The sequence below is a fragment of the Natator depressus genome, chromosome 2, assembly GCF_965152275.1.
Source record: "Natator depressus isolate rNatDep1 chromosome 2, rNatDep2.hap1, whole genome shotgun sequence".
Taxonomy (NCBI): Eukaryota; Metazoa; Chordata; order Testudines; family Cheloniidae; genus Natator; species Natator depressus.
The window spans coordinates 4,622,033-4,637,486 of NC_134235.1; the positions used below are offsets into that span (position 1 = coordinate 4,622,033).

Here is a 15,454-nt window from a genome sequence, read left to right on the forward strand (position 1 = left end):
CCTGTGTGACCTGCGGCAAATCACTTCATCTGCTTTATGCCTCTGTTCCCCCTCTGTAAAAGGGGGGCAACCTTCTGTACCCCAGAGGGGTGTAGCAAAAGTTGCTCTATTAATTATTGTGAGATGCTCTGATAATACGGCCGCAGAAATACCTAGAGAGTTAATTAGACCGTTTTTGCTGACTCATCGTGTGGTGCACAGTGACAGGCCTCTGCAGAACAAATAACCAGAACCATTTTTATTAACCTTCTGCTCAAAATTTGTCCAGACCTTTGTGCCTCATGGTGGGCAGGTGTGACACTTCAGGTCTGTCCAGGGCTGGGAGGCACCTCACTACCACCTGCCCTTAGCGTGCGGAAGCCTTGTCTGTGCCTGCCTGTCAGGGGTCAACTCTCCAGCTCCACTAGCCACGGGCAATACAAGCACTCCCCTGTAGGCCTCACCAGCCCTGCTCTCTCTCTACTGGTTAGCAATTGGTGCACACCAACCTCTGAGCATCTCCCTGGAGCATCCAGCCCCTGGTGTGCTAGACCCTCACAGTGTTCACAGATTTGCTGCTTCAAAAGAAACAGTGCACCCCAGCTCACCAGTTCCACCTCAGATCACCGCTCCGCTTAACATGCAGCCCTTAGATATGTTTGTGATGGGTTGGACCCCCCACCCCGTCTGGGATGCCACCTGATATCCTGGGGTTTCACTGAGCCTGCCTGCTCCACTAGCCTGGGCTCCCTCCCTGTTTTGCTGAATCAGGCTCTGCAGCCTCTGGACGGACGGACAGGGACACACAGTCTCTCTCTCTGAGAAGACTCAGCTAGGAAATTGCCCAGCACTCAAGTGAAGCTTCCCTCTGGAAAGTACACCCAAAATAATAATGTCTTACGCCGTAGAGAAATCTATACACCGTAAGCTCATAAATTTGCCCACTCCCTCAATATGAAGGAAGATATGCACAACTTCTTCCCCCCGCCCCATTATAAATTGCACAAACTGGCTTTTATAATAAACAAAAACAGGTTTATTAACTACAAAAGGCAGATTTTACATGATTATAAGGGATAGCAGACAGAACAAAGCAGATTACTAAGCAAATAAAACAAACCACTCATACTAAGCTTAAGATCTTAGAGACTGGTTTCAAGAAGTAATTTCTCACCCTAAATGTTGCTTTTGGGCAGGATGCAGAAATTTTTGAAGGTTAGCTACCCTGCTTGCAACTTAAATCTTCAGACACCATATTCACAGACCAGATCCCTTTTCCAGCCTGGGCTCAACTCTCCCACCCCCATGTCTTTGTTTCTCAGATCTTTCCAGCTGTCATCCTGGGTGGGGGTTCAGTGAAGAGTGAACCAAGATCAACTTACTTCCCATCCTTAAATAGGATTTACATAAGGTGGGAACCTTTTGTTTCCCAGTCTTGACACCTTCCCCTCCCCCCTTAGTGGAAAATCACTAGAAGTCCAAGGTGGTGTTTAGTACAAGGTGACATGACCACCTGACCTTGTAGTGTCAAAACAAAGTACCAGCTTCTCAGGAAGGAGAGAGATTAGTATCTTCAGAGTCTTATGGTTTCTTCCTAATGGCCCATCAAGGCTGATAGCCTGCTGTCTGGTGGGTGCTTCCCAAGTACACACACAGTTGTAATGGTTACATAGTCAATATTCCTAACTTTAGATACAGAAATGATACATTCATACAAACTGGATAATCACATTCAGTAAATCATAACCTTTCCAATGATATCTCACATGATCCATCTTGCATAAAACATATCTAATTTATTTCATATTCATATCATAACAATGTTTCTATGAAAAATATGGAGCGTAACATCACAATGTTTATAGTGAAAACAGGTATACGTTTATTTAGCAAAGCACAGAGATTCAAGTGATACCAAGTAGACGTACTGGAAACAAATGGCTTCATATGAAATAAAATCATAACACACATTCTATAACCTAGATTTAGTTAACTAGCTACTCTCATGTCTTATAGAATAGTGCTCACCCTAAGTCCTTGCAGCCTTTTACAGCCAGGCTTGGTACAGATCCTTCTTCCATGAGACAGACACACGGACAGCATGCCTCCTAAGTGAAGGACCCAGCGTGTTCCTCTGCATCTCAAGATATACAAGTCCCATCCTTTGTCTTCATTCATAAACAGGGCACCTCCCTCCCCCACTGTTTTGTTTCCTCCTATAGATTTTCTCTCTTGTAGATTTCACAACTTATTGACTGGCACCTGGCTCAGTATGCAGATAGTCCTCCACTGGGAGGCAGATAATACACATATGACCAGACAGGGAGATCAGTGTCTGGCATCTCCTGCCGGAAAGGAACCTGTCCGAGATATGTCATCTCCTGGTGACGGGCCTTGACTCCATGATAGATAATTTTCATGATAAATACATAACTTCTAAAATCGTATCCGTACGTACATTTTGCAATGAGTATAATGGGCTACTGGCTTTCAGTAGAGACATTTCTTGCCACCCTTTGGTGAACTATTATGTATATATCGGACCCAGGGGATCCCCTTTGAGGAGCAGGCATCCAGAACAAAGCCAGCTTGATCAAGAGTGGATCTGAAATTGGTGTCGTGTTGTGGTGCTGTGTGGAGAAGCAGGCCCTGCCTCTTCCTGATGATTTAGGGAGAACAGTAAGTGTGACTGAATGGGTTTGAGAATGGAGGTTAGAGAGAGGCTAGGACTTGGGCAGAGGCATGCTGCTGTTACAACAGCTTTTCCCCTTGAGGAACTTAAAAGAATCAGCATTTTTCTCCCTAATAGAGCTTCAAAACTCTGTTGTGAGCAATTTGGAAATTCACGTTGAGTTTCGGGTTCATTAGCTGCCAGCTCCAAAGCATGTACATATTCAAAGCTGTCTAATATGGAGGCCCCGCACCAGTGCCTTGAATTAATGTTATTGTTATTTGCGTGGACGTAGTGGGGTGCAAACAAGGTTAATTGAAATGAGAATGTGGCTTCCTCTTGATAATGGTTCAGGCTTGACAGCTAGGAGGAGTTTATTTTTGTATAAGAGCCGGCTTTATTATCCCTTTTTATTAGAGCTAATTTGGGTTCTATATCAAAAACTACATTAAAGGAATCATTTATGGTCACACCACCACCAACAAAAAAGATAGCCCTAGAGCCTTGTCCTTTATGTTAATGTCTGCAGTTAAAAGACAATTAAAAATAAACTCTTCCCTTTTGTTTTCTTTCCTTTATGCTTCCCCACCCCCACACCCCTCTGTGTTTCTCACTCAAGTGAGCCCATTTAGTGAAAACCCTAATCTGTCCTTCAGGGAAATGGACTTTTCCATAGAACATCAGCTGCAGTTATTGCAGAATTGTAAATATTGGGTTGGGGATATTTGAACCTGCAGGACTAAGATGATATCCGTGATTCAACTGAGGGATTGATATGCTGCCGTGCAGTAAGTAAATTTTGCATTTAGGTGAGCTGTGTGTGGGGGGTGGGGGCGGGGGTGATCAGGAATGAAGAGCAAAGCACGGGCGGGAGAACAAATGGACCATAACAGCAGCTTCGGAAACTGCACGTTGCTATCTGCGAATAGGGGATCGGCACAGATCCAAAGGGCTAAATTCTCTTCTGGGCAAAAGCCCAGATTTGTAACTGGCTAGTCAGTTTTGGAAGTTGCATGCAGTAGCCGGTAGAGAAAAATCTGAAATATCACAGCAGGCTGGTAATCTGTTTTTAATTATAACAGCTGGCTGAAGGTAAAGTTTGTGGTTTGAGGCATGACCATAAGGATCCTTGATTTCTCACTGTTTCACTTTGCTTGTAGTAGTGCAAAATGACTGGAAATAGCGACTTCTGGAATGTGTATTCTGTCTAGAGCTGCCTGCAGATCTAAGGCACCGGTTGTCTGACACACTTGTATATCATTGCAGAATGAGAAGAGCCCCAGGGAAAGAATCAGACCAGTCCTTTTCCTTTCACTCTCCCCCATGGCATTCTGCTCCATGGTCACCTTTTAAAGTAAAGAAACATACACAATAGTGGTTATCCTCTTCCTTTTCTAGCCAAGACAGAGACTTCCAGTGGCCTAGGTCACCCCAGGTCGCACACCTAGGGAAAACCGTTCTGAAATCTGGGTTTGAAGCGAGACAGTTGCTGGTGAAAGAAAAATTAAAAATGTGTTAGAAGAGTGATTCTCAACCTTCTCCATCCTGAGACCCCTTGATGGGGCCCTTTCCTGTCTAGCCAAGCCCCTCATTCCTGATTAGCAACAGGAAAGATCAAGGTGAGACGCCTCTGGTTCAGCCCTCTGGGGGCCATGACCCTTGGGTTGAGAACCTCTGTATAGGACCAACCTGTCTGAGGTTCCTGAAGTTCCATCTCCAGGGAATGCCGGACTCAGTGCTTCCTGAAAATGAAGTTTAAGCCCCGGACACTGAGACTTCTGCTCAAAAACATTGAAAGTGAAAGAATCTGGAGAGCAGCAACCTGCTTCTCTCCAATTCAAGATTACTCAGGAGCTTTGGCAGCTTTATGGTGGGAAAGGAAGCTCAATCTGACACGGAGCCTGTGCCAGTAAGGCCCCACCAGTGACGTCTGAGTTTATTAGTGACTCCCCTATCACTTCACTGTGTTGTAAAGTGGCACTTTTCACCACGAATGAAATTTCAGTAATTCCACCCCATTCTGAGCTAGCCTGAAGGATGCTAAAGCAGTGTGTTTGCCCCCTGCATGTATACACTGGGACCATGTAATGTCAGAGAGTTCTGTTGCAAGAGACCGATAGAAGATCTAAAAATACCCCCGGGATCAGTGGCTGGCAAAAGGCATCTCTTTATTTTATGCGTGTCATGGTTTTATTTCAGTTCTGGGTTTTGGAATGGCTCCTAATCTACATGGGAGGGGCAACAGTTTGATCATCTTCTACCCTTACAGATGCCAGTGTGCTCATACTTCCTGAAAGGAATCTGCAACAACAGTGACTGTCCCTACAGCCATGTCTACGTGTCCAGGAAAGCCGAAGTGTGCCAGGATTTCCTCAAAGGCTACTGCCCCCTGGGCAAAAAGGTAAATAGGTGACTAGCTCTCAGTGCCTCTTTCTCGGTTTCAGTTGACTGCCGTGATTGATACGCGGCTGCTGAGCCCCTGCAGGAGGGAAGGTAGGTATATTGGTAACCCACAAGCTGTTTTTCACACTGGTTATGATGCCGAGGGGAGTAGTAGAGCTGAAAGCTGTGGAACACCTGGACATGATGAACAGCAGTCCTGTGCATTTCAAAAGGTTTGTGGGCAGAAGGGCTTTGTCTCCTTACACACGAAGAAAAGAAGCAAAGGGGCTGCAGCGTGGTGCCATTGGCGTATTCTCCTATCAGATCCACCTGGGTGGGGTTCTGCAAAACTTCAGCGCGTAGTGCTGTTTGTTGTCGGTGGTGTAGTATTACCGTTGCACCTACGGGCCCAGCTGAGATCGGTGCTGCACTGTGCAAGGTGCTGTACGTATAGTAAGAGACCGTCCCTGCCCTGAAGAGCTGACAATCTCAGTAGATAAAACAGACAAGGGGTGGGAGAAAGGGAGGTTTTATTCCTTCCGTTACAGACAGGGAACCTAGGCATAGAGGTTCTATGTGACTCGCCAAGGGCACCACAGGAGGTCTGTGGCAGAGGTGAGGACTGAAGCTCTGTCTCTTTGAGGCCACTCTTCCTCACTGAAAACTCAGTGTTGTGAAACATCATAGAACCTGGGAAATTTAACTTGCATTTCTAGCTATCTGTCTGCCAGTTTTGTCCTGGTGGCCATAGCCATCCTATCCGGATGCCTCCCATGTTAATCAGATTGACATAGTGAGGTCCCTAAGGGGCATCATAGATATCTAGAGTGAATGTGCAAAGCTGTCCCCAAGCTCCTGACACTTCAGCTGATGACCCTATGCGTAGACCCTATGCATGGTCATCCTACAGAGAGACATGGAGAAGTCTCAGAAACTTCTGTCTAAAAAGGAGTGATTTGGGCATCATGCAATAGAAATAAAAGTTGAGCTTGGTCTGACATCTTTCCACTCTGAGACTTTCCACGGTGTGTCTGTGCTGCTTAAGGAGTATGCTACCCACAGGTCCAAAGTCTGCTTAATTTCTCAGTTACATAGAGCCTGCATCACATCTGTTCTCCACATGCTGTCCTTGGCAAGGCTGTGAAGATTTGCTTGGTAAAGCCAGAGCATAGCAGAAATGCCTGGCTTTGGGGATGGAAGTTGAGCTCCTCCCAAAACCTGCTCAAAGGGCTTGACTGGAGACGGTGTGAGTCAGTGAGATGCCCCGTCTGGTCTTCAGGGAAACCTGTGCTCGCAGGCAATGCACAGGAGAGTTCTGTGCCTGAATAGCTCCTCTTCACCCAAATTGTGCTGTTGGTTAGAATAGTCACCAGGAACTTCGGCTGCTTCACAGTTTTACAGAGCTTTCTTTTCTTTGTGGACGTTACATGGCTTGATTGAACGAAGTGAAAAAGGCAGTCAGTATTTCTCTTTCCCCACTGTGCCAAGACACATGGCTTTACATTTTTTTCTTGTACCATAGTTCTGTTCATTCTGCTGCTGCTTTGGATAAAAGCTGCAGTGATTTTCAATGGGGTCTTTGCAATTACATGGCTCAGTTACACAAATCACTTTTTAAAAGGCATCTTACCTTGGCCTCCACTTTGTGCTAGCAAATAACCGAGTCCAATTTCGCAGGTGCTTTTGAAGCGCCATCAATGACACTGTATTTACTGTGTTAATTGCAGGCACGGATGCGGACACGAATACTTTTAACTTATGTTATTTGCAAATGAATTTGCACCTGCAAAATCGTATCAGCAGCTATTTACAGACGCAAAAATAGAAAGGAATTTAAGTCAGGTCTCTAGTATGAGAGTGACAGTGTAAAACTAACTAATTATTGTTAACAAAGTAATAATTATAAGATCATTCACAAATGCACGTGATCTTCAGTCTTACCTAAAGGTCTGCACTTTGGTCCTTTTTGATTAATGGAAATAGAAATTAAAAATCAATCAGCGGACGCTGTAGAAAATAAAATGGTTGTGATAGAAGTGTCACAATTGAATGTGTGAATTTTAAACAGGGTGATCAAAGCTTTCTGAATAAGCTGTGATAAAACCAGTGAGCTCAGTATTCAATCCTCTGGAAGTTTAAAGTCTCCTGCCAGATAAGGGCTCTTATAGTCTAGGGCAGTGGTTCCCAAACTAGGGGCACCGCTTGTTCAGGGAAAGCCCCTGGCGGGCCGGTTTGTTTACCTGCCGTATCCGCAGGTTCGGCCGATCGTGGCTCCCACTGGCCACAGTTTGCCGCTCCAGGCCAATGGGGGCTGCGGGAAGGGCGGCTGGCACATCCATCAGCACGCACCGCTTCCCGCAGCCCCCATTGGCCCGGAGCGGTGAACCACAGCCAGTGGGAGCCACGATCGGCCAAACCTGTGGACACGGCGGGTAAACAAACCAGCCCGGCCCGCCAGGGGCTTTCCCTGAACAAGTGGCATCCCTAGTTTTGAGAACCACTGGTCTAGGGGATCCCAAACGTTTCCGTAGTCTAACCCACTCTGCAACAGAGAGCATCTCTCGTGGACTCCAGCTCCTCCCATCCAACATCTCATAGGCCAGTGCCCACTTCCCGTCGTCATCACATAATTTATAAGAGACTCCCTCCCCTCTGATCCCATAATATTCCTCAGGAAACTTCTGCAGTTGTGGGATATTAATATCAGGGAAATATTGAATATGTCTATAGATGCTCTTAAAGTGATATAGCAGCTGAAAATAAGGCGAGCCAGTACCATGTGACCAGCTAGGACTCTGAATAACTCGTGGTCCATGGACCATGGCTTGGGAAGTACTGAAATAGACCAACATTCTCTCACACATTCTGTAACTATAAGGTATTAATTTGTTAAAAGGTTGTAGACTTCAAACTGATGCCACATTGAGGTAACATCATATCTGTGTGATCAAGAGATTCCTGTTTTCAGATTTCATTTTCAACATGGCTCACGGGTTTCCCGTTGGGTATTTAGCACTTTGGCCTGGAGGGGGCAGACAAACAAGGATGGACACTTGGACTCAAATAAGACCAGACCTGATCATTTGTCCAGAACTTGCCCCAAGCTGTTTTTGAAGTTCAGAATTATTCAGGGAACATCTTCTGTTTAGAATTTGGTATGCTTGTTTCTGCACTTGTTAGCTTCAGCTGGGACATGAAGTAGAAATACTGACATGCTAAGAGAAGAGGTCGTTTCTATGGTATTTCTGTCCTTGAAATTCTGATGAGAGCCTGATCTTGTAAAATTTCCAGCTGCATTTCTAGACCATAGATTTGCCACAGTTTGGGGAAACTTGAACCTCTGAACTGTTTGAGGTTCAACGTTCGTTAGACGGAAAATGTGTCTTTCTGAGAGAGCCCTCTCATTTAGAATGTTGCCTGTGGCTGTTGAAGATTTGTTGGCGGGGAAAGGCAGGTTGGTTGTAAGGTGTCTCAGTTCCTTTCCCTTCCATTCAGTCATGTTGCTTGTCAAACAGGCGCTTTGTGGGATTGGAGAAATTTTCACAAGCTCCAGCCTTGTAGAACACTGCAGGGTGCCTCCCGCAGTACTAAACCCTTATGGCTTTCTAACTCAAGAGCTAGATGTATGGGTATCTGCTAGAGATCGCCTTTCTTTGTTTAAGGTTCCCTTCAATCTACTCGCATTAATTCTGTGGGCTTTGCTTCATCTTTTAATATAACTGTTTCCCTTTCACTTCCCATCTCTTACAGTTGTGGGGAGCAAGGATATGAACCGACATTTCTCATCCTCTCGTTCTCATCTCAGACCCTTTTAGGCAAGACCATACTTTCCAAGGATGTTCTCATGTGAGAGCCCTCCCTGCTTTGGAAGCAGGAAGTCATAGTTCATAAAGAATTGGGCATTTAATTTGCAAACAGAATAAACAATGTCTGGCTGGAAATGGCACAGATTTTGAAATACATCCAGCCCCCGCGTTGTTAAGCCCTTTCACTCTGAATCTGAACCGTTTGCCCGTTCTGTTGTAGCTTAAGCTACTGCGGTGGGTTTTCTGACAGTCCATTTCACCACTGTCTGCATTATGTCATTCTGTCCTGTAAAATCCTGTGCTTATTCAGTTAGCTTCTGTTCCTCTAGGCTGCCAAGAAAAGTCCTCTACTCCTGTCCATGAAATTTCCCCATAATAATTAGGACATATTTTGTGAGCCTTTGGTAGAGAAAAGATGTCAGATAAGTGCCTCCAAAAGGGCTTTTTCTCCCGCCACGGCTGCTTTCGCTCATGAAAAAGGAGGTGTATGTGCTGTCAGGTATGACGTTCAGGGAAAAGCTACCTCTCCCAGTTAGAGAACCTGGACACCAGATTTAAACCTGACAGGAACTTTGCAAACAGTGCTTTGCACTGGCTCTTCGACTGAAAAACAAACGACTAATGAGGTGGTAATTTGTTGATATTGGGTCTTCCAAACCTCAGGGCGCCAGCCCAGTAGGGTGACATTTTATTGAATTTCATAGGTACACATGGATACATGTTTGCCTAGGCACGGCTTTACACACTTCTTGGTCTTAGAGGTTTTTCTCCCTGACATTTTAGGCTACTATCCATTGGGGACTTAGCCATTGTACACTTGAACATGTGCTGCTCTGCAGTGGAGCCTGAGGAGGCCTGTTTCATGTTTCCTGCCCTTTGGTCGAGGTTACAGCTCTCTCAGACAAGGCCACAATCCAGAGATTTGCTGCTCTGCTCTGAGATTGTTGTTTCTGCAGAAGTGGAGTCCAGCCCGACAGGGACGAAGGCTCCAGTTGATTTTCTCACAGGGCATAACCCCATACCTGTGGTTGTGGGCTTCTCTCTTGAGTGTGGGTAGAGAGACATTTTGTTGTCGGGAGTAGAGAGGCAGAGTTGGACCAACAGGTTCTCAGATCCTACAGTGAGGGGAGGGAGCCATTTAAGTACCTATGTGGCCATCTATTTCCCCATTAATGGAGCAGGCTCATGCACTGTCACACAGACTATGTGGTGGTTTGACTGTGACATAGGATTGTACCTGATGGATTTGCTAAAGCAGCATGAAATATACAGATTCCATAAGAGAGACAACTGCAAAGCAGAACCATCAAAAGGGAGGAAGAAAAGCCAAAAGGAAAAGCTATAAAGTGAGCAGAATATCAGCAGCAGAGGAGAAAAATGCTAATAAATTAACCTTTTGCCTAATTACATTTTGTGGCAGTACAGGGAGGGGACTGGGCGAAGAGTAAATGTAAATAAAGTAATCTGGCAATCTCTCTCCAAACGCAGTACTAGCCATCCAGGCACTGTGTGTACAATTATTTTAAAATATTCCAATTTAAATGAAAATATAAAAGAGATATTTAGAATATTTATTCTATTAGTAAAAGTGCTTACCGCGTCATTTTTGGAGTGTCAGAAAAGCATTCTCCTACAGATGATGGATAGCAGCCTGTAATTATATATGGGGGGAAGTTGCTGAGCGTGCCATATTTAACTGGAGAGGAGTAATACCAGCTTGGGCCATTGAGGGTTAATTTTATTCTCTAAATAATATAAAAAGTGCTGAGTCTGTTTCTTTTGCTCGAAGAAGAAAGTCCTCAAATGGACCCGAGAGAGTTTATAATCTTCTACTGAATCAAGTACAAATGTTAACCTTGCTTCATAAAATGATGGCTTGTTAAAGATGCGCAGTCCCTTTTCTTTTGAATAATTTAGGACGGGAGTAAATCGCTTCTCATTCTGTGTCCGAGATGCAGCATCGCCCAGCCGTCTGCAATTTTACCTGTAAAAGGACAAGGCAAGGAAGTGGAGTTGGAGTTGATGTAGCATCATGTAAAAATAAACTTTAAAAAGGGTTTTCAGTGATTAGAAAATTAGCTGTTTGGGTAGTGAGGTTCTAAGCGGCTTCTCCTGCTCTTCCCTGCAGCCATGTGTACTGCACAGTGTTCCACTGAAGAAGTTCCACTTCTGATTTTTATGAGATGCCCATAAAAATGTCCATTCTTATTTATACTGTATTGCACGGTGTTTCCAGTGTCTTGTCGTAAGTACTTCTCAGAATTTCTTCCAGAACACTCAGGATGATAAGCTCAGCTTTTGCTCATCTCCCAGGTTATAGCTTTGGGCCGCACACGGCGCACACGTGTATGAGCTTTTAATGAAAATTATGCCAGTTGTTTTACAGTATCTGTGCACTGTGACTTAAACAGCAACTGCTAAGAAATGAGATGGGATGAGGGAGCCCTAATCTTTCTTTCCCAAATTGCCAACATGTTTTCCCCTTTGTAGTAGTGTAACTTGTTGAGGTTAGAAGTCATCTGATCTGTTGAAGATGGAACAATTCTTATACAAATGTACACACCAGTCCTAATAAGCCTTATACACACCATTAATAATGTACAGGATGGAATTAGTAGTGAGTCTAGAACCTGGATCTCGGTGTCCTAGCCAATTGCTCTGTCCTGGAGTTAACAAAGCAAAGGCATTAAGTCACGGTGGTGGAAAGACCCATGCTAGGGTGTACATGTAACTTACTAAAGGGGAGCACAGAAACAAATACTGTGGTGGCTAAGCAGTCGGGGCAGTATAATTGTACATACTTTTCTCTTCTGATTTCATGTGATAGGCAGGGGTGCTGGAACAATTTGTATAGTGGGCGTGCTGAGAGCCGTTGAACCAAACTGTGAAGCCTGTATTTGATGGAAACCACTTCAAGTCAGGGGGTGCTATCGCACCCTCAGAAGCCCTAGTTCCAACACCTATGGTGAGAGGAGCTCTTATATCTGATAGTACAATCAGCTGTAAACACGATGCTGTATGTATCTTAACTATACGCTTTGTGATATTATTGAGACCCTCTCCATATTACCCTCTGTACCACCTTAGAAACTAGACCTCCTCTCTCCATGCCCCATCATGATAGCTGGCATCAGCTGAGTGATTCTTAGAGGTGTGCTCTTGAGGACTGGAGACCAGAGTCTGTATTTACCGGCCTTCTCAGCATGGCAAAAGCCATATCTTTTCGGTCAGCTACTTGTTTGACTATGGGTCATAGCTGCAGGAGGGTTTCCCTATGACAGGTTTCTGTGAAGCAGGGGGTTGGAGGTTGAGTGCTATTTCTCTCTATTGGGAACAATTAAATTAAACACAAAAGCAAGAAGCCAGATGCCAGAGTGCTGGGTGCCTGAAAATAATGGACTACGGTGAAGTTCTGCTGAGTCCTGTTAGAGTGAAATGCCATTCAGAGCAGAATGCCAGTCTGTCAGTGTATTGCTTTGTGTAGAATGGACTCGGGAGAAAAGGTATGGTGACTGGAATAAAAAATATTGCACATGCATGTGTTTGAGGTCTTAAATCAAATCTTCATAGACAGACTTCAACACCCATGCTAAGCCCAATTGACTTCAGTGGGACTCTACGTGGGTGTAAATCAGGCTGAAGGATCAGGAACTAATGGGGGTCATGATAACAAAACATCATGAAAGCTTCTGTGGTCACTTCTGAGTTGTGTGCAGTTGCAAAAACAAATAGAAAAGGCTAGACGTTATAACTGACATGCATACAGAGAGCAGTTTTCGGGAACGATGGACTCAACATGGCTTTCCATGGGTCAGCCTGAAGGGAGAGTCTTTACTGGCTCGTGTGGTTACAAATGGTGAGTCTGTTAGGGCTGGGGCTAGAACTCAGGAATCTTAATTCCAAATTCTCTAATCATTAAGCACCACACCCTCCTGTTCACTTTTCTTACTCTTTACTAGGCTTGGGGAATGAAGCTAGATTGATAACTTTCACTTCCTGTTTCTAGTCCATCTTACTTCCTGAATCCCATATACTAGCATGAGGCAACTGTATAAATTTGCCACACATCAAGGGAATGTTGAAATTTAAAAATACAAATAGTATGAATTGAATTTTTGAAGTCATGAAAAAATGTCTAGTCATATAAAGTTTTGTAAAGCACTTCTTTTACCCTTAGAAACATTGGCACTGAGCACAGGTCCGTATAATAGTAAAACGAACCCTCTCATTCTGGTGGCTGAAGGCAGTTATAGCTAAAACTGATCTGTGTATGTGACATGGGTAAGTACCGTAGTGCATGGTTCAGTGTGTGAATACTGATTGTGTGTTGGCTTCATAAGAGCAGAAATGAATTTGTAAAACGTGTTGCCAGCTCTCATGATTTTATTGCAAATATTGCAGTATGTTGTGTGTTACTTAAAGCCCCAGCTCCTGTGAATATGTGAGAATCTCAAGTTCCCTTTTAAAAAAAAACCCCTGAAGTTTCTAGTCTTCGTAATTGTACAGAAAAATTTGAAAACATGAACCCTACAGGCTCAAAAACTAGAAGGCAAATACAAAGAACCCAGATTATTAAAAAAAAAAAAAAAACAGCCTCATAAGTCAATCTCATGATTTTGTGGGGCCATCTTATGATTTTTGAATGGTTGAGGTTGGCACTATGGCATCCGATTGCTGCCAGCCCTTCAGATGCATGTTCGTTCACTCTGCGTGCATCCTTCCTGAAATGTCTGCGTGCCTGCTGCCAAGCTTGGTGCTAAGCACAGTTGTGTGGCTAGACCATGGAAACACTGGGTCTTCCTTTCTCTGTTTCCACACATGCCAGAACAAGTCTGTAATGTGGGGATAGAAGGGAATGACCGCTCTTTCTCACAGTTTGACACCCCCCCCCCCATCCCGTAAAAAGCTAATTTACTCTCTGGGTAAACTATAGGGGGGTGGGCAAGAGTATGCAGATTGCTGGCTCCTGCTGGGGGTCTTGTACCAGTTCCAGCAGGGGTCTAATAGGTTTCTGCAATCCTACTTTAAACTGCCACTGTACCAGAGTCAGTACTCATTTCCTTCCCTTGCTCCCCCCAGCACATGTGAAAAATAACTGAAATATGAGGCCTGTACTGTGTGGTCTTCCCTTCCATCTCTGCCTCTCATCTGTCATGGACAGTTTGCTGATAAAGTGCAGAAAGGTCAAAGTCTGCACAGCAGCTTAGTGGACAGATTGTCTTGTGGATCTTTCCTGCCCACTCACCTCTGCAAATCTCCACCATTCACCATTGTGCAGATCACACACACACACACACATCTCCCAGCCCATTCATGATTGCATAACTGCAGTCCTCATGTAACGCTATTGACAATTGTCCACTCTTGATACATGTACAAGGGCAGTTACTGCCATTCCAACCAGTTGTCATATACTTGGGAGTAAACCTCAACTGTAGCCTGACATATCAGCCTCCCCTGGAATACTTGAAAGTGGAGATCTCCTTCTGTACAGCCTTGATACGAAAACTATCAAGAACCGCCCAGCAAGCAGACCCTTTGGTCTTTCACACATCTGTATTGGCCCTGCTGTTTGCTCCAGCTGTGGCTGCTCTGTGGTTTGGGGCGCAGTTGCCGCATTCAGTTTGTTGACACAGCTGAATTCGACAACCTGTATTATTAGTGGCTCCTTGAATTCTACACCAACCTCCAGTTTGTATGTGCTAGCTCCCAGAACTCCTCCAGACCTTTGAGGAGATGCAATTACTGTTAAATCTGCCTGGAGAGCTGTGACAGATGGAACCAACCTGCCACATTTCCTGTTGACCAATGCCGCATTCTTGGACAGGAAACAACATGCAGTGCCAGCTCGTAGATCTGCTCATATTCAAGGGAGGAATCCCACTCCTGCGGACAGAGGTGGGACACCATGGCTGAGCTCTCCACCCCTTTGCTACAGCAGCTCATGTAGTCGTAGACAAGTGCGCTTCTGGCCCTTTCCCATGCATAGACAATCAGCCGTTCCAAGGAGCTGAAAACAGTCATTGTATAGATTGGAAGCATCCCTGGGAAAGAGTGTAACCCACTAAGTACATTCAGGAGTCCATCACTGCACTGCCTCCTTGTCCACTTAATTGTCGATCCTCAACCAGGCTCAACGGGCTCTGGCTCATCCAAAGTTGCCACAGCTATGCACTGGATTGGCCCAGTTTCCTCTCCATGCTGCTCCTATGGTGCAGCATTGCAGGCAATAACTCACATGGTGGCAGAGTGCCCAACTCGACATCTGGAGAGTGGATTACAACACCTAGCCTCCCTTGATACAGAGGCTGGCCTCTGGTTATGGAACCTGGACATCGAGCCTTGAAGTCTGCATGCAAGAAAAAGAATGTAACACTCACCAACTCCCTTACTCCAGGATTTGAGGATTTCCAGTGAGCTGCTCCTGGCAATTAGCACCATGTGAATCCACATCTGGACTGGAACTTTTTATGATGTGATAACGTTCCATGGTAAACTCTCTGCCATGGTTCACATTCTCTCCCATCATCAGGAATGTGCTGGCTTTCGCTGGCTCTCAGGAACATTGGAATTGCAACATCGCACCAGAGTTGATCCATCCAGTCATATATTGTCT

The 15,454-nt window shown here is 44.9% G+C and overlaps 1 protein-coding gene across 1 annotated transcript in view; it reads left to right on the forward strand.

Annotated features, from left to right (window-relative positions):
* ZC3H3 (zinc finger CCCH-type containing 3) overlaps positions 1-15,454 on the forward strand; it is a 344,144-nt gene that overhangs the window by 243,944 nt on the left and 84,746 nt on the right. Inside the window, exon 10 of the mRNA XM_074943734.1 lies at positions 4,920-5,051. Within this exon, the coding sequence (XP_074799835.1) occupies positions 4,920-5,051 (132 nt within the window). The remainder of the gene's footprint in view (positions 1-4,919; positions 5,052-15,454) is intronic.